At 36.6% G+C, this 27739-nt stretch overlaps 1 protein-coding gene across 8 annotated transcripts in view; it reads right to left on the bottom strand.

Moving 5' to 3' along the window:
* The window catches only part of ZNF385B (zinc finger protein 385B), a 427842-nt gene that overhangs the window by 287399 nt on the left and 112704 nt on the right, over nt 1-27739 (bottom strand). The window contains exon 1 of one of the 8 annotated variants that reach the window (XM_036879437.2): nt 11056-11722. The exons of 6 other annotated variants lie outside the window; for them this stretch is intronic. In XM_036879437.2, the coding sequence (XP_036735332.2) occupies nt 11056-11080 (25 nt within the window). In that variant the 5' untranslated portion in view covers nt 11081-11722. Of the gene's footprint in view, nt 1-11055; nt 11723-27739 lie in introns of those variants that run through there. One more of the 8 variants, XM_057503829.1, reaches the window with a different exon arrangement.

Here is a 27739-nt window from a genome sequence, read left to right as displayed (position 1 = left end):
AAAGCAAAGAGCTTTTAAAAACACCCATGCCAGTGACTGTGATTTAACTGATCAGGGCAGAACTTGGGCATCGATACTATTAAAAAATTCCCCAACTGATCCTAAATGTGTAACCAGGACTGGACAGCCTCCCGGAGACTTGCATACCGGGACCTCTGCAACCAGCTTGCCTGCTTTTCCCAAGTGCTATTTCCTGACAGTTCTTCACAACCACATTACCCTCCAGACATGGCACAAACAGACAGACATTTGGCACTAATATTTACACAGATAAATAATACCTATCAAAGAAAAGAAATTTACTTATTCGGATTAGGATCTCTCTGTCTTGTACAAATGTTCAGTCTTTATAGTTTTGAGTATTATAATCCCAGGGCTGATTCTTGGGCACTTCTTTGAACTTATTAAAACGGTCTAACATGGAAAGTTTGTAAGGCAACTTTCCCTGCTCTATTTCTGCTGCCATTTTTATGAGGCAGAGAAAGATGTAAATTCACAGAATATTAGCATTAGGTATTTCCATCTGTGTCTGTGACTATGTTGAGCTAGCTCAGCCAATTAGAGCACTGTGCTAATGAGGCTAATATCATGGCTTTCCTATTGCCTAGTTGGTTCTGAATAGATTCATAGGCACAAACTTAGTCCTTAGTTCTGGGCAGGCAATGCATAAAAGCCAGCAGTTATACAGCTGAACATACCAGGGAAAGAGCTCTGTGAAAATCCAATAGTATCATCTTCAAACGCAAACAAGATCATATTTTAAAGGGCAGCAGTACAGCAGATGTAGACCAATTAGAAGACAGAAGGAAAATGCCTAGGTAACCAATAGTTGGTCATAATATTAACCAAGTCTTTTATCCACATTTCTGCAAGATAATATTGAATATAAGATAAAATCACTCCTACTTCAGCTCAGCTGGGAGTTTGAGCTTATTAAACAAAAAGAATGAGTTCAATTAACATTCAAACTCAGCATAAACCCCTAGAACAAGAGAATTCATGATGAAACACCCATGATGAAATTAGAATATTGTATTACAATCCCAACAGTAAGATCACCCAGTGCTCTGAGTTTCTCCAACAGAGAACTAAATGTATGAGATTTAAAAACAAACCCACTACACAACGGGGTGAGCACAGTGCAGCACTGAGTGCTGTTGTGTCTGTGGACTGACCACACACCTTACTATTATTTTAATGTGGTTTTGGTCTTTCTTCCCTTTTAATATGATCATGTGACTTGCTTCGAGATACTTTGGATGTTTTCATTTCACAAAGCTGAAGTCCCCTAAGCCCTAGTGTTTCACATGCACACTCAAAAGTAAGACAAGTAGAAGCATTTTATGGGAGGGACACTCAAGTGCCCACATACAAAAATGGTTCCTTTAGGAGTATAATTACAGCAAGTGCTGGAAGGAAAAACACACCATATCAGGCAAGCTAAGACTGGACATGGGGAATGATCATAGAGGGTCAATGCAACACCTGCCTCAGGACTTGAAGGAACACCAGCTTCTCACCTGGAACTTGTAGGCAGCAGACACTTGGGAGGACAAAGGGCAACAGTCTGATCACCAACCAGTCATGTGGTGAAATAACTTCTGCTTTACATCTTTTCTCACCCTTTAACTGGCTAGAAACCATGAAGTCATCACCTGGCAACCCTGCAAACTTTTACTGTGATAACTTTTGATCATCACATTCATCTTTCATCTTATTTTTTATATGAATATATCTGTTATTCTCAAGAGCAAGCCAAGTATATGTTTAAAAATTAAAAAGTATAAAAGGATATATTAGTTAAATAAAAGTTTATTTCAAACAGTACAAATGGGAATATAGTTAAAAGTAATTCTACTTTGAACTCAGTCCACAGTCCACCTATGAAATCAGTTCATCCCTTCTCCCTCTCTCTCTGTTTGTACACTTATATACACACACATATAAACACAAACAATATATACCTTTTACACCAACAATATGTACTTTATTATTCATACTGCTTGTTTTACTTATATCTTGTACATGATTCTATATCAGATCTTAATATAAAGTATGGCATAATATCTGCTTTGGTTTAAATGTTTGTTATGTCCCCAAAATTTATCTGTTGCAATCCTAATATCCAGTGTGATGGTATTAGGAGGTAGGGCTTTTGGGAAGTAATTAGGGTGAAGTCCTCAAGAGTGGAAGTCATGTTCTTCTTAAACGGACCCCACAGAGAACCTTCACCCTTTCTGCCATGTGATGATACAACGAAAAGTCTGTGACCTGGAAGAGGGCCCTCACCCAACCACACTGGCACCCTGACCTCAGACTTGCAGCCTCCAAACTTGTGAGAAATAAATTTCTGTTGTTTAAAAGCTACCCAGTCTGTGGTATTTTGTCATAGCAGCCCGAACAGGCTAAGCCAGTATTACATAGCATGGATGAACCGTAAATATTACCATCACCTATTGCTGGTTCTTTTTCCCCAGATTTTCCTACTAAAAATAATGTTACAATAAAATCCTGTATGTATTTGTACACAGACACACGCAAGAAAATTTATTGTTTTATCTTTGTATACATATGCAAGCATATATGTTGAATAAATCCAGGGTAGAGGAACTGCTAAGTCAAAAGATATGCATATTTAAAATTTTTATAGTTATTACCACATTTATATGCAAATACATGAACCAATTTACACTCCCATCCACTAATGTATGAGAGTGCCCCCATGCCCAACACAGTTGCTAACTCATTGTATTAAATGATAAGGTTTGATATTGTTCATCTGGTTAAGAACAGTGCCTTTTAATGTAATTTTAATTTAATTAAAGAATAGATATTTTTATGAGTAGCAATATCAGATAATTTATTGAGTTCTGCACAAGTATTCACAGACCCTGTATCCACATATCCTATGCTTTAGTCAGTGCTTTAAGCATATCATTTACTATGTGCCACGTGTTGTAATGAGAGTCACATATTTAAAAGAATTAGGACACAGTTCCTATCTTCAAGGCAGTCTAGCAGGAGAGAAAGATATTTTGTAAATAATTACTATCCATAGTGATAAGTACAATAATAGAATATGTATATTGTTTGGATATAGAAATGGTTAACTGTGGGTAAAGAGTTTGTTCCTTAAATATACCTTATCTAAAATTTTTATATTTTAAAAATATACAAAACAATACAAAAAATAAATATAATACCTTGGTCAGCAAGAAGCATGACTGTGGCAATTACAGCTAATAAATAAAGGTTCTGATCAGGTGAAAAGTTATTCTGACTCATCTATATTTATAATCTATATATAATTAAGAATATGAGAGTATGCAGAGTAATTTATCAGACACCCTATTTTGTTTGATATTTGTTGTGGGGACTTAATAATTTTGTCTCAAAAATAAATCACAGCATATCTTTCACAAATCATTTTGCAGATTTTTTAAGCTATTCTTTTGATTAACAGAATCAAAGCACAAACTTCAGTCTTCTGCCCTTCCTTGTCCCCCAAACTCATTGAGCCATTAAGCTTCTAATATATGGTGATTCTTACTAACGGTTGGATTTGTTATACCATGCTAAAGAAGCTTGCTCTTTAGCACAAGGTGTGTTAAGGAAAGTTAATTATATTATACAGAAAGCCCTTTAAGTGGCTTTCAGATCCTATTAAATGTGATAATAATGTTAACATCATTGACTGGTAAGGCTACTACTTGAGCTTTTAAATGGTGTTCCAACTTTCTTTAAAAGCTGTCTTCCAATCAACAGGAAAGATTTAAAACTTTATCCTTAGACTACACTCCACTCACTGATCACATTACTTCTTCACATCTTTCTGTAATTTCCAAACTTCATCTTACTTAATCTTTACAACAAATCCATGCAGTTGAATCTATTATTATTCTTGTTTTACAAATAAGGGAACTGAGACCTAGAAAGTGAAGTTATTTGCCCAAGGTCATGCGGCTAAATCATGGAGGATCTGGGATTTGAACCTCACAGGAACTCCTCCCATAATCACTGCACTCTGCTGCTTCTCCTAGGTGCAGAACCAATGCAGTGAACAATGGTCACTGATATATTGCCTTATTCATTTAACATGCTCATATAATTAAAGTCTGAAGCTGGAAGGTTATCTACTGTAACCATCCAGCCAATTCTTCTCCTCCTTTATTACATACCTAAGCCACATTCTGCCTTTTGCTTCAATGTCACCAATGAAGGACAAACAGTATGTCCAAAAAAAGAAACCGCTCCAGATTCAGACAGCTTTTTGGGAAGTTCTTGATAACAAGTGAAACATTTTCTTCTTGAAAAATCCATTCACTGAAAGCTTTTGAAAAACTATAATTCAAATGTGATAATATATTAAGTCCTCTAATGATCTCTTCTCCTTGACAAAGTATTCAGCACACCTTGGCTATCGTGGTGGCTGTCAAATGCAAGCACCTACAACTCTCTGTATTCCTCCCCCTCTCCAGGAATGCTCCTAAGATTATGGGAGGCAATCGTACCATGCTTTTGACTCCTACATGAGCTTACCGTTCCTCAGGACTCCTACAGCTTTTCTCACCCTCTTGCATTTACTGTAATTGAAACTGACCTCACTGGCATTAGTCCATCTTGCTAAAGCAGTAGTTCTCACTGGGGCTGCACAAAGGAATCACCTTGGGAGCTTCAAAAATATTCATTCCTGGTTGTGCTCCCAGAGAGCATGAGTTATTTGGTATGAGACCCGGCCTAGGTATTTTCCCATGTGTTCATTATCTCAGCTTCATATCATTTATAAATGTAATGACCAGGTCATCCAGGTTCTCACCAAGTCATTGCAGAGTGCTAGAGCCCCCCTTCAAGTTAATATTGGCCAGGTACACTGGGTACAGGCATTCAGCCAGTTAAAAATCCACTAAATTCCATTATCATTCAGTCCACAGTTTTCTAGTTTGTTCACAAAATAATATCAACAATGCTTTGTTACTGGGTTCAGATTCCAGCTGAGCTGGCCAAATAACGGGCAGCTAACCTCTCCTCTCTGTACTTCGGTTTCCCTACTTGTAAAATAGGTATAATAGTACTTACATATAGAGTTGTTAAACAGATGAAGTGAGTTCATACATGTAAAGGGTCTGGCATTTAGTTGGAAAGTGTTAGTTATCACTGCCGTTACTACTAAGCCCTGCTATACTCTATTTACTGCATTTATTTGTTTAAGGGAGGACAATGATAAAATTTGCTGGTAGAGATCTGATAGTGGTTAAATCAATTGTAGCTGAAGCAAGAAATAAGTGTTAGAGATCATTTCCAAGCCATTCCTATTTTCTCTTTACCCCAATTAAAGCATGATTCACGACCCACTATAGGATTTCTAACTACTGTGCACACAGAACAGCATCCACTGCTTGCTCTCTTCATTTTACATAAAAGTTGCTGTGTACCTAAATTACACAAAATCCAAAAACTCCAGTTAAGCAATAATCTATCAAGAATAGAGTATTATACATTATGCAATAACAAAAACACATAAAATGTAGAAAAATGCCATAAAAAGAAGTCCCAGTGGATTCACTTCTGAATCTTCATACACTTGAATATTGTGAAATTTCTTCAAAAGTCAGGCTCCCCTTTGCAGTACCCCCCAAAAAAACTTTAAATAAATACCACCTTAATTTGCCAGAAGAAAACAAAAGATTTCTAGATGTAGAGTCACTTCTCCTTCATATTTTTAAAAACTAACTCTATCAAATAGTAAATCAGAAGAGAAAAAAAAAACCCCACCAGAACTAGTATTACCATAGATCTCCATGTCTCTTTGAAAAGTCAGCAGAAAGATGTTCACTCTGTGCCCCAGAGGTGTTGGTGTTGAAGACTCCCTGGACAGAATCAGAAGACAAAAGTCTCCTCCCTCTGATAGAATGGGTGTTCCCTATGGGAGGGATCTATTTATTATTCAATTTCTATTTGCCAAGAAAATACAGCTTTTGAGCAATCTCACCTTTTAGGAAATTAGAAGAAATAGAGTTCTTCAAACTACTTGCAATTTAAACTTACTCTCTAGTGCCTTTTTAAAAAATTTGAACACAGCTTCAAAAAAATGTTTTTTGAATATATTTAGGGATTGAAATTTAGATTATGGGTTCACACTGCTATTTTGCCATAACAAACAGATCACACAGCCAAATAGGATTCATATAAGTAGGACGTTGGAACTGATATGGAGATTAGAATGAGTAATAGTTAAGGTAAAGAAGAATCACAATCATTTCCCAAAGAACACAATTTAAAAACCAGAAAAGGCCACCAATACCATTTTAAACAATTAGAAGAAGTAATGCAAAACAGTTCCATTTATGAGTAGGCAAAAGTAGAAAATAGATTGATAAAGGAGACAAAAAAAACATACCTTTTGAGATCCAAAATAATCATATTTAAATGGCAATATATTGTTAATAGACATGAGAAAATTGGAAATAAATCAGAATTTGTCTAACAGACATTAGACATTGAGAAATGAACTAGATCACTGTGTGGGGGGAGTACCATTTAATTGAAGGAAGATAAAGTTTACTGAACAGTTCTTTATTGGGCTGATAGAGTTAGTTAATCCATTTCAGAAACTTGGGTTAATTGCTTCCACATTCAACTGATCAATTTGGGCTCAAATAGGTTTCTTGGTTTGACATGTCACATGACTGACAGAAATAGAACTGAGGTGGCATTTTAGACTGGGCACAAAAAGGTTACCTCAAAGAGATTATTCCAGACTTCACCTTTACATGATTCACTAATCAGCTGTCAGGTAGCCTAACACAAAATTCTATTACAGAATATGTAGTTCACTTCTCTAGGTTTTTTTTTTTCTTCTCATTTTGAGAATCAAATTACACACTGATGTCTAGTCACTCCTGTTGGAGATATTTACATAAATAGTTGAGGGAGGGAGATATTAGGAAGCAGGAAGGGAGAAGACTGGTAATGAGGGAGACTGAATGAGCAAGATGATTTTGCAGTACAGCCTTAGGTGAGAATGAAGTTAAGATGAACCTTTATTCCTTTACTTCCCTGTGGTGAGGTTGCCCAGATGTGTAAGAGTGCCTTGCAGAGCCAGGACAGAATGTTCTGCTGTGTTATGGTGAGACTAAGATTAGAGAAACTCAGATGGGAACAGGGTTTTTGACAGAGGCTTAGCATGTCTACAATGGGTATTACATTAATACATTACAAAGTTGTTATAAGAAGTCAATTAAAACCTGCCTATACACATTTCAATATCATATGAGGCACATCGTATGAAGCGCATTGAATAATTAAAGGATCCCATAGATTTTCTTCTCAGTCAAATTTGCAAGTTTCTCTGCCTAAGAAACCTAGCAAGTGGCACTCAAAAATATAAGTCCTAATATCAAAAGGACAATGAAAGTTTGAATAAAGTTCAATTGGCGGCATGAAAGGGGGCATCGAGAGAGGGATCTCTCATTATGCACCTTAGCTACAAAAAAAAAATTAATTTATAAGCATCTCCAGTCTGTTGAGGATGGACAATGCTGAAAATGTTCCAGTTGGCAAGGAATAGCAATTGCAAATTAATTGTATAATTCTCATTATTATTTATTTAAACTCTTACTGACAGCTATTATTTAAAGACTTTTGGGTTGTTTTTTTTTCAGTAATTACAGGAGTCTTTCATATCCTTATGATTTCTGCTCCACTAATCCTATCTTTTATACCTAAACTCTAACAGTAGAAACTGATTGCTTTTATAGGAAAGTGAAGCTTCCATTTTGGCTTTGGTAGACTCAATTTTTTAGGTAATTATTGGAGATTCACCTTCTTATTTAAAGACAATGTAGGGTTCCTATATTAAATACAGGACACCTAGTCAAACTCGAATTTCAGCTAAACAAGATATAATTTTCAGTACAAGTATGTCCCAAATATTGCATGGGACACACATATATTAAAAATTACTAACCACCACAGTAACATACCTTAAAAACAAACTGCAAACTGTATAAATAGTCCAAACTAACTATTGAATGTGTACAGTGAGAAAGTCAGTGGCCTTGGGAAATACTTGGACATGTTTCTCAATTAAGGCAAGTTTACTACATCTGCTAGGGTTCAGAACTAATCATTTAAAAATGATTCCTTCTACTGAAGGACGAAGCTCAGGACTGCTATCTCTTGATATGAAAGTAAAACGATTCAGGTAAATCATTGAGGTTCATGAGAATCTCACATCCTCATGATAACTTTCTAAGTCCTACTTCTTGTGAAAGAGAAACTGCTGCTAAAACTTCAGGCAGATATGTTAAATTATCACTTGCTTCCTCTAGTGAATCTTCTATGTAATATGACAAGTTTCACTACTCTAAGAGAATCTGACATCCTGAAACTTCTTGAAAGGTTCCTTTACTAAACACACTATCATATGAGGTGCATTGAATAATTAAAGGATCCCATAGATCATCAGCAATTTCAGAAAAAAAAAAAAATCTCAGTGTGCTTGTAACCTTTTAACTCTCAACCCACAAACCCAATTTGTTTCATGGGCTTGGGGCAAGTGAGAAATATAAAACACTTATTAGTAAGTCAAAATCCAAAACAGAATCCCTGACATTCTGATGGTGACTTGTGACATGACATGCCTGAAAGAACAGAAGAAAAATAAGTTGTTTAAAATTATGCTTCATGTAAAAACAGAAATTGTCTAATTATAATGCCACATATCATAACCCTGCATTTCAATAAGTAACATTTTAGCTTGAATCTAAACAATGAGCCAAAAATTAAAAAGAAAAAATCATGAAATTCAAGATTTTAGAAGTGTTTTCAGTTCCATTGTCAAGGACATATGAAAAAAAGTAAAATAGCACCATTACAACATGTTCCTTAATTCTCTTGTGTATATCTATTACCATCATGCAAAAAATAAACACAAGAATAAATACTTCAATCTATGTCCTCATAGCTAATTTTGATCACTTCTATTTCAAATGCATTATGACCAGCAAAACTTTCAACAAGGGCTATTCTCTGATAGAAGGAAAAGGCTAAGGAAATTATTCTTACAACATTGACATGTGCCTTTCATCTACCATCACTCTATGGAAATAAATAAAAACTACTTTTAATATTTCTATAATATTGGCATTTGAAAGCTTTTACTTTTCAAGATCAGGCTGTTGTATAAAACATTTTTCAACATTTTTAATGTATCTTCAGAGTGTCTACTTCTATTCCTCAACTAACCCTCCTCATAGCACATGTAACAATAATGTATGGGTAGTTTGTATCAATTATAAAATTTATAAAAGCTTCGCACTCTCTCCAACAGGACTTTAGGATGTATTACCAAACAAGCAAATAAGCCTAATGATAAATTGCTCAATACGGTCAGCACTAATAGAGTTGCTTTCTATAGATGTATAACAAAAAGATGAAGAAATACTTTACATTTCAGGACATAGCTATTTTGATGTCATATGTCAAGTAAGGTCCCAAGTGGTAAATATTAGCAACTTGAAATCTGTAGGTCCTGGATTAAACAACATAACAGAACTTTGAAATGAAATGACATTATATTCTGAAAGTAGATTAGATTGAAAGCAAGAGTCTCTTCTTGAGGGTCTAATTAGCACTGCCTCCCCCTGCCCTACACCATCACTGCTTTTTAAAAATTTATCTCATAGAGACACCTTAGCAGAAGCTATCACCTTTGACAGAATGCTGAAATCCTAGCAGTGAACCATATATTGACCATTACCATAAAAAGAGCTGCTAAATGAGAAACCATGTGCTCAGTATAAAACTAATTTCATGCTTTCAAAAGCACACAGTGGCTTCTAGCTAGATAGTGGCCCTGGGACTTGCTGAGACAGATTGGCGAACACAAATGGTTAGCTCCTGATGCGTCTGCTTAGCCAAGCTTTACATGTACTGGCAGCAAAGGGATTCTCGAATCTTCTGTCAAGCAAATACACACTTATCTATAACTTTAGAGCTGAAAGCTCTAAAACAGCTGCCTCAAATAAATTTAGCAGAAAAAACACACACACATATACATACCCCATGTGCCATGCTAGCTTCCAATCAAATAAAAATAGATTTCTCCACAGATGTAACATACTAAACACTCAATAACTACACTGCATTTGAATACATCATGACTCTCAGTGCTTTCTTCTTTAGAAACGGCTGCTCATCATGTAGGAATTAGAGTTTAAAAGAGCCTAAGCAACAGGACTCCATCCACTCGGAGGCTAACTTTGAGCTCTCCCTTATCTAGTTGGCTTTCAAATACTCTATACTTTACAACATCACATCAGACCTTTCTGGGCAAGACAATCTAGTAATTTAACTTCCCAGGTGGGTGTCAGTACTTTATTTACACTTAAGTGGTAAAATATACTACATTTAAAAATAAAATGTCCCATCTAATTAAAACAGGTTTTATGAAGAAATGCTAATTTTCTCCTGCTTTCATTCAGCACATGATCTCTAGAAATCAATTACTGTAGGTTGTCCAGTGCTTGACAGGTCATAACTTTTAATTAATAATGTCAAGCTTAACAAAGTGTCAACTCAGTAGGTAAGCCATTTCACTTACTTTCTTAGTAATCTTGTAAACATCCCTTGCTTTGTCCTATATATTTTTCATGTCAAAGATTCTACCAAGTACATTTGGTCCGTAGTCTTTTTATATATCTGAAGTATATAATAACACTGCTAATTACCTGCTTTAAGTAAGGATAGCAAATCGCACAGTATCAATGACTTGTTCTGAATGTTTAAAATGCAAAGGAAGTCACCTACTGGTAAGATGTCCTCTGCAAACAGCTAGCACAGAAAGAAAAGAATGCTATCACACCCATTTAAGGAGTTACTTCCCAATAAAATTAAAGAATCATACATTTTGCTCTTCGGCATTTCCCCTTCAGATCTGTCAGCACGATGTGATAAACACAATTGATAACTCCACAGGATTCAACACAGCATACGAAAGAATCTGTTACCAACACCCAGATCCCGGTGTCCAAGTTTTAGAATAAAAATGCTCACCTCTGCTAGGAAGTCCAGTCCACATCCTGACAGAGCTTTCACCAGCTTCAAGAGTAGCCAAGTTGGATAAACAAAACTTGCAGTATGTGCCCAGTGTAATGCACAGTGCTACCGAGACTTGGCTCCAGCCCTGACTATCTGTGTGACAGTCCCACGCTATATCAGTGCAGCTCCAAACCTTCCCAGATGCTGGCTTATTGCACTGCTCATTGAAAATCCTTTACACGCTGGCAACATTTTAGGGAAGGACAAGCACACTCTGAGTCATTTGTAAAGAAAGCAGAGCAATTTCAATTCTATATCTCCATGCATGCTGAAACCAGAAGCAGTGTCAACCTACAAGCCTGAGGTGGATTTATGCCGAGAAAAAGGCAACCTAAGCCTTCATTATCAATGCATGAAATCAGCCACTGTGATCAAATTCAAGCAAACCACAAAAAGAATATGATTATGAAAGGCTCCACAGATTTAGCACCAAACCTTGTGGAATGAAGAATCATCTATTGAAATTGGGTAAATGTTAAAAATAGCTCTGGCTTTTCAACAATGAGCAGGATACAGGGAAGAAATCAGCAGTCTATAACATAAGGGCTTATCATAAAGCTGCAAAAAACAAAACAGCTGTAGGTTCCTGGGACTTCCCTGTAGACAAATGAAATCACTAGAGGCTATTGCAATTATAACAACAACAAAATCCATGTACTTGACACAGATGTCCACTAAAGAGCAAGTTAAATATCCTTTAACCCCTAAGTGCCTGTCTCTACATTAAAGTGGCAGTAAAATATGTAGGGCTATGCTAGCACCAGGGAAAAATACTATCGATTGTTTTTCTCTAAGAAAAATTCTTAAACAATAAAGATTTAAATGTATTCTATGTAACCAGAAACTAAATATACAAGGCAGAGAATATGCTTAACTCCACAGTCTTTGCTTATTATTTCTTGAAAAATCTTTAGCTCATTAAAATTCCTACCCCAGCCTTTCGGCCTTTATCTCTCACCATCCTTCCTCTTTCATTACTAAACTATAAGATACAAGAGCCAGTTGACCTAATCCTAAAAAGGAACAAGGTAGCTGTACTCCAGAAAGTAGCAGGAATGATTTGAGATCACAGTATATAGGCTTTGCTGAGTGCATGCAAAATGTGGACAAAAAACACTTATCAAAAATAATCACAAAAATAACGGGAAGAAATTCCTAGTAGGCAGCACTGACAAATAACACGTTTAGGGTTCCACTCAGATATTTAAAAATGGGTTTTAGGTTCCATTAAGATTCTAAAGGCAGGGTAAATAAGGATCCAATAAAGGCAATTTTATATTTGAGTATCTTCTCTAAATGACTGTGTTCAGTTATAGTAGTATTATTAGCTCTTAGGTGCCACATTTAGTAGTGTATACAATCCAAAACATCTGTAAAAACAAGCACTATGCCATACATTTATAGTGTAGCATTTTGGAGCAGTACTAAACACAGCATGCACATGGGAATCCATATGTCCCTGTGTGTATAGTGACTTACACACATCCTTCCTTGGAGGCAGTTATAGACATACATGAGCGGACATGAACACAGTGTGTGTGTGTGTGTAATGCAAATGTAACAGGAGAACATGTTTATGTAGCAGTTACTTCTGCTGTCTCCATTCCATTCATTTTGTGCCTCATGAAACCATTTGAATGTATCTGAATGACAACATTTGAATATATTATGAGAATGGCATTGGGCTCACTGATTCAGCAATTGCTCTGTATTTTTCCTCTCTCTCTCTCTTCTTGTCTTAGAAAATAGTCCATGAGAGATTGTGTGCCTAAAACTCTTTCTATTATTACCATACATGCAGCTCCCTATAAATAAAACTTTGAAATGAAAAAATAATATTAGATAAGGTCCTCAATCTCTTGTCTAAAATCCTTAGTATCAGACACATTTCAGAATCCAAATGATTTCAGATTTTAGAAATATAATACTCCACATATGCCATGAATCACATGCCTCCAGTGGGGTCTGGGTCAACACTCTATACTCATACACAGTAACATTTCTGCAGCAAAACATGTGCATATTCATACTAGATGGGATAAATGAAGACTGTAATTAACCTCACATCAGTTCAGGTCAGGTTTTGCCATCAATATCATTTACAAAACCTTCTGCTTTTCAGAGCTTCTTGGATTTCGCGAATTTCAAGTAAGAGATGTGGACCTATAGAAATCTTTACTGAAACTGTTAGAAGGTTATGGATGGGAACATGGTACCTAAACAAGGGATCTGGAGATTGGCATTACTTTAACAGGATGTGCAAAAAACACAAGAGAAGGTGCTCTTAAGATGAGACACAAAGCAAAGAAGAGATGTAGCTATAATGTAAGATAGAACTAGGGCATGGGAGCAGAAGGTAAGGAGGCCATTAAGAATTATTGTGTCAAGAAAATAACAAAGTGTTAATGATGATAATATCAACCCCTCATTCATTTACCTACTTTATATCCAATAATATAAAGGCACTTGACATAAATACTTGTTTCAGAAACATACTTTGTGATTTCCAAAAGGAAATTTTAATAGGAAGAATGTATTCTCAGACAGGTACAACCAAAACAGTGGTTATCTCACTCTCTTCTCATTGTACCCCACAGCAAATCATCTGTAATCTGAAATGTACATGTGAGAATGACAGAAACAAAATAAGCCTCATCTTATGAAGTAAAAGTCCCTAATTTGTTTTATTTTTATAAGCCATATACTATTTGGTGTAGGAGTTGTTCAAAACCACTTGCTGAAAAAATTAGTAATATTCTTTACCACTGATGTTCAAACTGTTTAACTTTAAAACCCATATTTTAAAAGAATATTATCAAGAAATATGAGCATTAGCTTGGTGCATACTTGGAGCTGTCCTATGAGTATATTTCCCAAATATATACTTTTTAATCTTAGTACATTAAAGGACTTTAACATAGCATTGACACTGGTCTCAAGGCTTTGGGCCTATACAACATTCACCATCTTCTAGGAGATGTGGTCTAAAGCAAACAGCTGCAGTTTTGTAGATGAATAAGTCTGGAGAGCTAATTACAGCATGATAACTAGAGTTAAAAATACTGTGTTGAATACTGGAAATCTGCTAAGAGAGTAGATTTCAGGTGCTCTCACCACACACACACACACATACACATAAAATGGGGCTTATATGAGGAGATGGATATGTTAATTAGTTTGACTATAGTAATCAATTTATTATTTACATGTATATCCAATTATGTTGCACACCTTAAATATACAATTTTTATTAAAAATAAGAAACTATAGGTACTGTAACCAAAAATAAGAACATTTCTTAGGTTCCTTTTGGGGCCCACTTGCAGTGGGGAGGAGCCCTAGATGAGTTTATGAGAACACCGATCTTCCTGTTCACTGTACAAAGTATAGCAGAAAGTGTGACTCTAATAGTATCTAGAATATGATCACAAGGTTATTTTCCATGTTAAGAAGGAAACTCCATTTCCTCAATTTTGACAGTATAATATAATACAGCAAATTCTTTCTTTAGTAATCAAAATCGTGCCCTGGTGGTTTACTAGTTATTGTACCTGCTAAACGTATCTGACTCTAGAGTGGGTAACGCCCTAGCACCAAAATCAATGTCTCCTTATACTTCTGACATCATGTCCATATGAGAACAGATTAATCTCCAGTGTCTACAGGCCAAGCAAGAGTCTCTGGATCACAGGCAGGCTTACAGAAGGCCAGGCTCTTGAAATGAAGTGAGTCAACAGAATCTGAATGCCATCACACTCAGCCCATAAAAATATATAATAAACCAGCCCACCCAGCTCCCCCAACCTCTTCACATAATCAGCAGCCAAGCAGACATGTTCTACAGCTGGCCTAAGAACCAGCTCCAGGAAAAACTGTAAGTGCCAAAGATGAATACCAACCCCACGGTCAGTTGTGATATTGCACAGGGATGTGACTTGGAATGATATCCAATAGCCTCCTTGTCCGCAATGCTGCCAAGGTATGAAAGTAGAATGTCTGTGTGAAGAAAGTTGATCAGCAAGGATAATAACACATTCATCAACTGAACTCAGTCATTTAAAATTTCTATTGAGCCAGCTACTGAAAGCCTTTCTCCCTAGATTAATTTAAAATAGGTACCACATACACACACACACACACACACACACACACACACATGTGCATACACACACATACACACACATACAAATAGGTGACACTTCTATTCTAAAACAACATCAAGATTTTAAGTGGGCCTTTAATGATTCCAATCACTCAGCCATCCAAACATTTGTCATAATTGTCTGAGATTCAGTTTTCACTCTGGAAATTGTCAGTATTTGGCTTTTAAAATCTAAAAGCCAAGACTTGATGAAATAACACTTATCTGTTAAGAAATACATGTAAAAGTTCATAGACTAAAGCAATCTTAAAGCAAAAGAGTATTTACTCTTCACTAAAAAAGGGCCAACTACTCCTTCTAATTCTTTATTTTAAAAAGTTCCATTCAAACTCCTTTATATATCAATGTCTTAGCATTCTGCACTTATATAACTGACCACACCTGTTTAACCATATGAACAAAATATGGAATTGTTCTATAGTGACTTATTTAGGTCTGTCTTAAGTGTAGTTCTAGACTTCTGACACTATCCAAATGGCTGGGGCCCTGTCTCAAAGCATTTGGGGTTGGAGTTTTAACTTGAGTCTTCATCCTATTTCCAAATTATTCTATTCTCATTCATAAGAAACCTCAATCTCACTAAGGCTTACAATATAATCTCAATTAAATTTACCTAGTGAGTACAGGTCTAAATTAATCTGGAGTACTAATTCTACTCTTGTTTAGAAAAACAGAGTCGGATTTTGTAAAATTCTTGGGAACTTACAGTGATCAATTCTGAGCAAGTGAAAGACTCAGAAAAGTATGTCAATATTGCTTCTACTGTACCATCACTGGGTATAAATTATTCCAAGTAAGAAACAATTCCTGTACTCTCTAATAGGGATTTATACTAAGGAAAGCAAATGTCCTCTTAGGGATCCAATTTGGCACATGTTGACCAAGGCCTTTATTCCTTAAGTCTGTCCTTTCATAGGAAGTCATAAGGGTTCTGCTCATAAATGGACTGCATAATAATTATTTCATGAAAGCACTTCTATGGACTTATAATTAAGAGGTCTTGGGAAATGAGTGCATTGTAAATATTTAACCCACCTGCTTCTGCACTGAAATGCTTTAGTTACTTAGTGCCCTTACTGGTAGAAACTTACACTTCATCAATGATTTTTTTATACTTTCACCATGGTACCTCTGTTTTGCAAAAGATTTCTTGGTTAAATAATAAAAGGCAGACTGACTCATCAAAAATGAAGAAAAAGCAAGCATTTAAAAACATATGTTTCTACTGAAAAAGTAAAAGATATTATCATATTGATGAATTTTGGCCCTATCCCTGCATCTACCACACAAACCTAAGTTTGCAACATTAAACATTAATGTCCTATCTAATGTCTCTTAAAATGGACTATAATTTTTTTCCAGATAGGGCAATATTGCAATATTTAAGTAGTAATTTTTCTTCCTGAAAACTGGAGAAAAATGTCCCTTACCCCTAACCCCCACTCACTGCCTCTCTCCCTGTCTTTCTCTTCCTATAGATTGGGTCTTAAGCATAGAAAATGCTCAAAAAAAGTCTGTCAAATGAGCACGTCCCTGACCACACATGCATGTCCACACACAGCCTCACCCCTTTGTGAGTTTGTCTTTGCTTTCCATACTCATTAAGAAATTCCAGCAAAATATGGGATTAGGAATGAGAGCATTTTACTTTCAATATACTTGTGTCACCATCTTGTGGTGACTCTGCAGTGTTACAGTTTCAAGTTTAATTTCTAAAGGTCAAACATGTTCGAGAAAATGCTTTTGAGGATAAAATTTAAATATATAGAAGACTCAGCAAGAGAAATTTGGACTATGTATTTAAAAACCTAGTGGTCATAATACCTATCACCATGCCCAGACCCTAGAAGCTCTTTCTGGAATGCAGACTAGGAAAGAAAATAAGAAATTATTAGAAAGGAGGAGCAAAAACAGAGGAGAATCCCAGAGACAGTAAAAGGGAAGCACACAGAAAATGGCAAAAAAGAAAATATCGCACTACCCAGTGCTCCAGCTGACAGCTCAGTCTCCAATCTTGCTCTCCGTTTGCACCCCCAAACCATTACCTCCACTTCCTGCTGCAAATTCCCCTGGTTTTATCATCATTACCCTATTCCCACTGGGCCCAAAGTATTCTTAACTTAAAATTTACTCAAACTCTGTTCAAAATTCCCAAGAACAAATAAAGGAGGACACGTGTCACATCAAGAGGCAGAGCCTATTTTTCCAGCACTTAAATTTGGACTGGTTGGTCTCCGATTGGCTCTAACCAAAAAACCCAGAGATGGCAGCTTCTGCCCTTGCTGTCTTGCAGTGCTGCTTCTGACCTCTGTGTAACAAAGCTTCGTCCAAGTGTCTCAAAGAGGAGTGTCTACTGGTTAGCCCATCCCACCTAAAGCCAGCACCAACTGCCAGACATGTGGGCAAGACCATCTTGGACCACTCAGTTACGGGCTACCTGCCTGCATCTGCACGGGTGACCGCCAGTGAGCCCAGGACAAGAACCACACAGCGGAGATCAGCTGCAATCTCTCAACCACGGAATCACGATTAAAATAAAGCATTATTTTAAAAATGCTTTTTTAAAGTCTTTTATCTTCCCCAGTTCTCTTGTCTTTCTTTCTAATTCTCTCAACTTCAGCCACACTCAGCTTTTTAGACCATGCCAAGCTCTTTCTCAATTTAAGATTTTACTTTACTCCCCTTGAATCACTTTTATCCATTCTCTTTGCTGGACTAAAATCCTGTTCAGTCTAAAAAGCTTAACCTTAAGTGAGATTAGAAATTATTTTGGAATTTATTGAAGGTGAGAAAGAAAACGGGCATTTTAGTTAATATACAATTGAAAAAATGAAACATTAGATAAAAAAGAATAGTCATAAATTCTTTTCATTTTTAGTTTGTGAATAATTTGTTGTAAAAAGTCATGAGAGGTAATGTAGAGTGCAAGACAGATCTTAGACTTTGACTCTTTGTGTGGCTTTAGGGAAGGCTTCCAAATCTCTCTAATTCTCCATTCCCTTATCTCTAATGTGAGGATAATCACACCTGTCCTGTTAGGTTGTGAAGACTAAGTCATTTTTCAGTATTTTCGTGATAACCTCTATCTCCAGTGCTCCTCAGATCAAGTATAGATGTGTGTCTCTTACCACAAGTCAGCAGAACCTTCATAATCTGGGCCTGACCTTTCATAGTTGTAATTATTATTCATGCCAAACTAGGGCCAAGGGCAAGATCAGAGGTAATAACCCACTAAGAGAAAATCCCTTTCCATTCTAAGGAAATAAGGCCCCAGAACATAATCAATCCTTTCCACTATAATTCTTGGGGCAACCTGGTTCTCCATGGCAGGCACAAGTGTTCCTTGAGGACACAAGGAGAATAAAATGTGAAGTTAACATTTCTTATTCTATCTTGCTACTGATTGGAAGGGGGAGGATATCAGAGTACCATGTATCGCTGACGGATAATGTGGGGACAGCCTCTGAACAGCCTTGCTGGCCGTACTGCAGAAACAGGCTGCATCCAGAGAGAGAATCTCTGTTTCTGATTCACCTTCCCCATCGAGTACACTATCTGAGCAGTGACCTGCACGTGCAAAATAGGCAATTTCTGCCCAACCCAACTTACAGCCAAAGATGGAAGGCAATAACACCGTGGTGAGGAATCTACCACAGAGTTAGGCTGAACTGTCCAAACCCCAGCTTTGCCCCTTCCAGCTGTTCACTTAGCTCTCTATTCCCCACCAGCATGGTATATCATCATAGCATGAATCTATTGTGAGGATTCAAATGAGGTGATCTCCTTAGCTCGATACCCGACACAAGGTAGGGTACATTCATCCACGTAGCTGTAGCCTTTCAGTTTGCCTTCTCCACATTAATGGTATTGCCGAAGGTGCAGAGCTGCATATAAAGTTCCCAGCTAGGGCTGAGAGTTGGTTGATGGGGTTGGGCACTATGCACTCCATTTCCATGACATCATCCCTCTTTTTCAAGAGCCAGTGTATGCCCCAGGAGAAGACAAGAATACAAGACCACCTTTATCTTTCCTAATCACTTCCTAATTACAGATTTATGTAACATAAGAAGTTCCTTTTGTCCTAGAACTCCTCATTGGTGGGTTAGATTGCTAAGCCATCCCTTTCTCTGTGCCACATCTACCTTACATATATATCTAGTTAGCGTGCATACTGTCAATTAATTTATTGAGATATCTATCTCCTCTTGATTTATTTTTTAATTACTTTTTTATTAAAGTATTATTGATAGACACTCTTACAAAGGTTTCACATGAAAAACAATGTGGTTACTACATTCACCCATATTATTGAGTCCCCCCCACACCCCATTGCAGTCTCACTGTCCATCAGTGTAGTAAGATGCCACAGAGTCACTACACGTCTTCTCTGTGCTAAACTGTCATCCCTATGATCCCCCCACACACCATGTGTACTAATCATAATACCCCTCAATGCCCTTCTCTCTCCCTCCCCACCCATCCTACCCTACTCCTCCCCTTTGGAAACTGCTAGTCACTTCCTGGAGTCTGTGAGTCTGCTGCTGTTTTGTTCCTTCAGTTTTGCTTTGTTGTTATACTCCATAAATGAGAAAAATCATTTGGTACTTGTCTTTCTCTGCCTGGCTTTTTTCACTGAGCATAATACCCTCCAGCTCCATCCATGTTGTTGCAAATGGTAGGATTTGTTTCTTTCTTATGGCTGAATAGCATTCCATTGTGTGTATGTACCACATTTTCTTTATCCATTCATCTACTGACGGACACTTAGGTTGCTTCCACATCTTGGCTATTGTAAATACTGCTAAGAAAAACATAGGGGTGAATATATCTTTTGGAATCTGGGATCTTGTTTTCTTCAGGTAAATTCCTACAAGTGGAATTCCTGGATCAAATGGTATTTCTATTTTTAGTTTTTGAGGAACCTCCATATTGCTTTACACAATGGTTGAACTAGTTTACATTCCACCAGCAGTGTAGGAATGTTCACCTTTCTCCATATCCTTGCTAGCATTTGTTGTTCTTAGTCTTTTCAATGCTGGCCATCCTAACTGGTGTGAGGTGATATCTCTTTGTGGTTTTAATTTGCATTTTCCTGATAATTAGCAATGTGGAGCATCTTTTCATGTGCCTGTTGGTCATCTGAATTTCTTCTTTGGAGAACTGTCTGTTCATATCCTCCACCCATTTTTTAACTGGTTATTTGCTTTTTGGTTGTTGAGGCATGTGAGTTCTTTATATATTTAGGATGTTAACCCCTTGCCACAAATGTCATTTACAAATATATTCTCCCATACTGTGTAGGATGCCTTTTTGTTCTGCTGATGGTGTCCTTTGCTGTACAGAAGCTTTTTAGCTTGACGTAGTCCCATTTGTTCATTCTTGCTTTTGTTTCCCTTGCCTGAGGAGATGCGTTCAGGAAAAAGTTGCTCATGTTTATATTCAACAGATTTTTGCCTATGTTTTCTTCTAAGAGTTTTATGGTTTCATGACTTACATTCAGGCCTTGAATTTATTTTGAGTTTACTTTTGTGTATGGGGTTAGACAATAATCCAGTTTCATTCTCTTGCATGTAGCTGTCCAGTTTTGCCAGCACTAGTTGCTGAAGAGGCTGTCATTTCCCTATTGTATATCCATGGCTCCTTTATCATATATTAATTGACCATATATGCTTGGGTTTATATCTGGACTCACCAGTCTGTTCCTTTGGTCTATGAGTCTGTTCTTGTGCCAATACCAAATTATTTTGATTACTGTGGCTTTGTAGTAGAGCTTGAAGTCAGGGAGGGTAATCCCCCCCACTTTATTCTTCCTTCCCAGGATTACTTTGGCTATTCGGGGTCTTTTGTGGTTCCATATGAATTTTAGAACTATTTTCTCTAGTTCATTGAAGAATGCCATTGGCATTTTAATAGGCATTGCATTGAATCTGTAGATTGCTTTAGGCAGGATGGTTATTTTGACAATATTAATTCTTCCTATCCATGAGCACGGGATGTTTATCCATTTATTGGTTTCTTCTTTAATTTCTCTCATGAGTGTTTTGTAGTTTTCACATATAGGTCTTTCACAACCTTGGTTAGGTTTATTCCTAAGTATTTTATTCTTTTTGATGCAATTGTGAATGGAATTGTTTTCCTGATTTCTCTTTCTGCTAGTTCATCATTAGTGTATAGGAATGCAACAGATTTCTGCATATCAATTTGGTATCCTGCAATTTTGCTGAATTCCGATGTTAGATCTAGTAGTTTTGGAGTGGATTCTTTAGGGTATTTTATGTACAATATCATGTCATCTGCAAACAGTGACAGTTTAACTTCTTCTTTATCAATCTGGATTTCTGGTATTTCTTTGTTTTGTCTAATTGCCATGGCTAGGACCTCCAGTACTATGTTGAATAACAGTGGAGAGAGTGGGCATCCCTGTCTTGTTCCCGATCTCAGAGAAAAAGCTTTCAGCTTCTCGCTCGCTGTTCAGTATGATGTTGGCTGTGGGTTTATCATATATGGCCTTTATTATGTTGAGGTACTTGCCCTCTATACCCATTTTGTTGAAAGTTTTTATCATGAATGGATGTTGAATTTTGTCGAATGCTTTTTCAGCATCTATGGAGATGATCATGTGGTTTTGTCCTTCTTTTTGTTGATGTGGTGGATGATGTTGATGGATTTTCCAATAAAGTACCATCTTTGCATCCCTGGAATAAATCCTACTTGATCATGATCTTTTTGATGTATTTCTGAATTTGTTTTGCTAATATTTTGTTGAGGATTTTTGCATCTTTGTTCATCAGGTTGACACATATTTTTTTAAAAAAGAGTGCATTTTATTAAACTGTATAGACACATGATAACTTTTAAAAAGCCAAACCCCAAACTTCATATTCTTTATCATTCCTGATAATGCTACCAGGAGAGTGGGCATTTTAGGTGGTCACCTTTACTGTGTTTTTTTAAATGAAATTTTTATTGGCTAATTAGCTGTATAAAATAGAGTTAGTTCCTTGAACACTTTGTCCAGGTTCACTGATGGTGACATTTTGTAAAACTACATAATAACATTACAGTTAGGATGTTGACCTGGATGCAATCTACCAATGTCATTCAGATTTCCCAAGTTTTACTTCGTGTGTGTGTGTGTGTGTGTGTGTTTATTGCCTGTGTAGGTGCATATATCCACCACCACAGGATTCCTCACATTGAGCTTTCATAATCACACCCACTGTGTGTTCCCTCCTGACACTGGATCCCATCCCTAACCACTGGAACCACTAATTTGTCCTCCATTTCTAAAAATTTGTCATTTCAAAAATGTTAAAAATATATAAAGAACTCACATGCCTCAATACTCCAAAAACAAATACTCCAATTAAAAAATGGGCAGAGGATCTGAACAGACACATCTCTAAAGAAGAAATTCAAATGGCCAACAGGCATATGAAAAGATGCTCCACATTGCTAATCATCAGGGAAATGCAAATTAAAACCACAATGAGCTATCACCTCACACCATTTAGGATGGCCAACATCCAAAAGATAAGAAAAAACAAATGCTGGCAAGCATGTGGAGAAAGGGGAACACTTCTACTCTGTGGTTGGGAATGTAAACTAGTTCAACCATTGTGGAAAGCAATATGGAGGTTCCTCAAAAAACTAAAAACAGAAACACCATTTGACCCAGTAATTCCACTCCTAGGAATTTACCCAAAGAAAACAAGAGCCCTGATTCAAAAAACATATGTGCCCCTATGTTTATTTCAGCACTATTTACAATATCCAAGATATGGAAGCAAACTAAAACCTAAGTGTCCATCAGTAGATGAAAAGATGAAGAAGAGGTGATACATATACACAGTGGAATATTGTTCAGCCATAAAAGTAAAAATTCCTACCATTTGCACCAACATGGATGGAGCTAGAGGGTATTATGCTCAGTGAAATAAGCCAGGCAGAGAAAGACAAGTTCCAAATTATTTCCCTCATTTGTGAAGTATAACAATGAAGCAAAACTGAAGGAACAAAACAGCAGCAGACTCACAGACTCCAATGGACTAGTTACCAAAGGGGAGGGGTGGAGTAGGGCAGGGAGGGAGGGAGGGAGAAGGGGATTAAGGGGCAACTATAATTAGCATTCACAATATAGGTAGGTCATGGGGAAGGCAGTACGGCACAGAGAAAATAAGTAATGACTCTATAGCCTCTTATCACACTGATAGACAGTGACTGCAGTGGGGATGGGGTAAGGACTTGATAATATAGGTAAATGTTGAAACCAAAATATTGTTCATGTGAAACCTTCATAAAATTGTATATCAATGACACTTTAATTTTTTTAAATGTTATAAAAATGGAATCATATAGTGTGTAACCTTGTGGGATTGACTTTTTCACTTAGCATAATTCCCTAGAGATTAATCCAAGATGCTGCATGTATCAGTAGTTCATTCCTTTGTATTATGGGGTAATAATCCATCGTATAGATGTACCACATTTTGCTTAAAAGTTCACCCACAAAATATATCCATATCAAATCCTTGGAACCCGTGGTTATTAACTTTATTTGGATAAAGGATCTTTGCACATGTGACTAAATCACACATTGTGAGATGAGATCATCTTGGATTATTCAGGGGTCCTTAAATCCAACAAGTGTCTTTATAGGGTAGAAGCAGAGAGGAATTTGAAACAAACAGAAGAGAAGACACAGACACACAGAGAAGAAGGCAGTATGAAGACAGAGGGAGAGCATGCAGTAATGATGCACCCACAAATCCAGGATTGCTGGAGCAGCCACCAGAAGATGGAATTGGCTAGTAGAGGATTCAAACCCGTGCCCCTGGAGGGAGTGCAGCCTCACCAAATTTCCACACTTTTAGGCCCCAGAACTTTGAGAAAACAATTTTTATTGTTTTAGGCCACCAAGTTTGTGATTTGTTACTGCAGCCTCAGGAAACTAATACAGAGGTATTTATAATTTTTGGCTTTTACAAATAATGCAGCTATGACCATTCATATACAGGTTTTTGTGGGAATATATGTTTTCATTTCTCTGGAATAAATTTCCAAGATACAATTGCTGGGTTGAATGGTAAATGCATGGTTAGTTTCTAATCTATTTTCTAGAGTGGCTGTACCATTTTACATTTCCATTAGCAATGAAGTAGTCATACATTTTCTCCTCATCCTTGCCCACATTTGTTGTCACTATTTCTTAATTTAGCTATTCTGATAGGTGAAATCTCATTGTGGTTTTATTTTGCATTTCTCTGATGACTAATGATGTTGAACAACTTGTCATGAACTTGCCATCTGTATATCCTCTTCATTGTAATTGCTCTTCATATCTTTTGTCCATTTCCTAATTGGATTTTTTTACTCTTGAGTTTTGAGAGCGTTTTATACATCTACATACCAGTCCTTTTCTGAATATGTGTTTGCACATATTTTCTGCCACCATCTGTGGCTTATATTTTCATTCTCTTCACATGGCACTTCACAAAGTAAACATTTAATTTTGAACAAAGTACAACTTATCAATTATTCTTTTATGGATCATGCTTTTGATATTAAGTCAGAACTCTGGCTAGTCCTCAGTTCCACAGATTTTCTTCTATTTTCTTCTCAAAAGTTTTATATTTTTATGTTTTACTTTAAATCTGTGATCCATTTTAGATTAATTTTTATATATTTTGTAAAATTTAGGTCAAAGTTCTTTTTTTTTTCCTATAGCTGTCTAATTGATCCAGCAACATTTTCTGAAAAAGCTCTTTCCTATGCTGAATTGCTCTTGAACCCTTGTAAAAAATCAATTGAACATATGTGTGATGATTATTTCTGGGTTCTGTAGTCTTTCCTCTGATCTATGTGTATATTCCTGTTAAAACAGCACTGTCTTGATTACTTTAGCTATACAATACTTGATATTGGGTAAAGATTCTTCCTGCTTTATTCTGTTTTGTCAAGATTGTTCTACTAGGACCTGTGCTTTTCCATACAATTTTAGAATAAGTGTGTCTATGTCTACAAAAAATTTTTTAAATTTTTTATTGGAATTGCATAATACCTATAGATCTATTAAGGGAGAACTGACACCTTAAATATGTTGAGTTTTGCAATCCATGAATATAGTATGTCCTTCCATTTATATAGGTCTTCTTTTATTTCTTTCCTCAACATTTTAAAATTTTCATCATGCAGATGTATAAATGTTTTTTTTTCTTTTACTAACTTAATTTATAGTGTTTTTTAAATACACAAACCATTTATTTATTTTGGTATCATTAATATACAATTACATAAGCAACATTGTGGTTACTAAATTTCCCCCATTATCAAGTCACCACCACATACCCCATTACAGTCACTGTCCATCAGAGTAGTAAGATGTCATAGAGTCACTACTTGTCTTCTCTGTGCTACAGTGCCTTCCCCGTGACCCCGCTACATTATGTGTGCTAATCGTAATGCCCCTATTCCCCTTATCCCTCCCTTCCCACCCACCCATCCCCAGTCTCTTTCCCTTTAGAAACTGTTAGTCCATTATTGGGTTCTGTGAGTCTGCTGCTGTTTTGTTCCTTCAGTTTTCGCTTTGTTCTTATGCTCCACAGATGAGTGAAATCCTTTGGTACTTGTGTTTCTCCACCTGGCTTATTTCACCAAGCATAATACTCTCTAGCCTAATCCATGCTGCAAATGGTAGGATTTGTTTTTTTCTTATGGTTGAATAATATTCAATTGTGTATATGTAGCACATATTCTTTATCCATTCATCTACTGATGGACACTTAGGTTGCTTCCATTTCTTGGCTATTGTAAATACTGCTCTGATAAAAATAGGGGTGCATATATCTATTTGAAACTGGGCTCCTGCAGTCTTAGGGTAAATTCCTAGGAGTGCAATTCCTGGGTCAAATGGTATTTCTATTTTTAGTTTTTTGAGGAACCTTATTACTGCTTTCCAAAATGGTTGAACTAGCTTACATTCCCACAGGCAGTGTAGGAGGGTTCCCCTTTCTCTGCATCCTCACCAGCATTTGTAGTTCCTAGTCTTTTCTATGTTGGCTATCATAACTGGTGTGAGGTGATACCTCGTTGTGGTTTTAATTTACATCTTCCTGATAATTAGTGATGTGGAGCATCTTTTCATGTGTCTGTTGGTCATCTGAATTTCTTCTTTTGAGAAGTGTCTGTTCATATCCTCTGCCCATTTTTTAACATGGTTATTTGATTTCTGGGTGTTGAGGCATGTGAGTTCCTTATATATTTTGGATGCTAACCCCTTGTCGGATATGTCATTTGCCAATATATTCTCCCATACAATAGCATGCCTTTTTGTTCTGCTGATGGTGTCCTTTGCTGTACAGAAGCTTTTTAGAATGATGTAGTCCGATTTGTTCATTTTTAATTTTGTTTTCCTTGCCCATGGACATGCGTTCAGGAAAAAGTTGCTCATATTTATATTAAAGAGATTTTTGCCTATGCTTTCTTTCTTCTAAGAGTTTTATGGTTTCATGAGTTACATTCAGATCTTTGATCCATTTTGAGTTTACTTTTGTGTAAGACAATAATCCAGTTTCATTTTCTTGCATGTAGCTGCCCAATTTTGCCAACAAAACTGTTGAAGAGCCTGTCATTTTCCCATTGTATGTCCATGGCTCCTTTATCATATATTAATTGACCATATATGCTTGGGTTTATATCTGGACTCACCAGTCTGTTCCTTTGGTCTATGGGTTTGTTCTTGTGCCAGTACCAAATTGTCTTGATTACTGTAACTTTGTAGTAGAGCATGAAGTTGGGGAGCATAATCCCCCAGCTTTATTCTTCATTCTCAGAATTGCTTTGGCTATTCAGGGTCGTTTTTTGTTCCATGTGAATTTTAGAACTATTTGCTCTAGTTTGTTGAAGAATGTTGTTAGTATTTTGATTGGGATTGCACTGAATCTGTATGTTGCTTTAGGCAGGATGGCCATTTTGTCAATATTAATTCTTGCTATCCATGAGCATGGGATGTGTATCCATTTATTGGTGTCTTCTTTAATTTCTCTCATGAGTGTCTTGCAGTTTTCAGATATAGGTCTTTCACTTCCTTGGTGAAGCTTATTCCTAGGTATTTTATTCTTTTTGATGCAATTGTGAAAGGAATTGTTTTCCTGATTTCTCTTTCTGCTAGTTCATTGTTAGTGTATAGGAATGCAACAGATTTCTGTGTATTAATTTTGTATCCCGCAACTTTGCTGAATTCAGATGTTAGATCTAGTAGTTTCGGAGTGGAGTCTTGAGAGTTTTTATGTACATATCGTGTCATCTGCAAACAGGGACTGTTTAAATTCTTCCTTGCCAATTTGGATGCATTTTATTCCTTTGTGTTGTCTGAATGCCATGGATAGGACCTCCAGAACTATGCTGAATAAAAATTGGGATAGTGAGATAGTCTTGTTCCCAATCCTGAAAGAAAAGCTTTCAGCTTCTTGCAGTTAA

Source organism: Manis pentadactyla, chromosome 6 (assembly GCF_030020395.1).
Source record: "Manis pentadactyla isolate mManPen7 chromosome 6, mManPen7.hap1, whole genome shotgun sequence".
NCBI classification, from domain to species: domain Eukaryota; kingdom Metazoa; phylum Chordata; class Mammalia; order Pholidota; family Manidae; genus Manis; species Manis pentadactyla.
The sequence above is the reverse complement of the archived record's forward strand: the minus strand, read 5'-3'. Positions and strand labels throughout refer to the sequence as shown.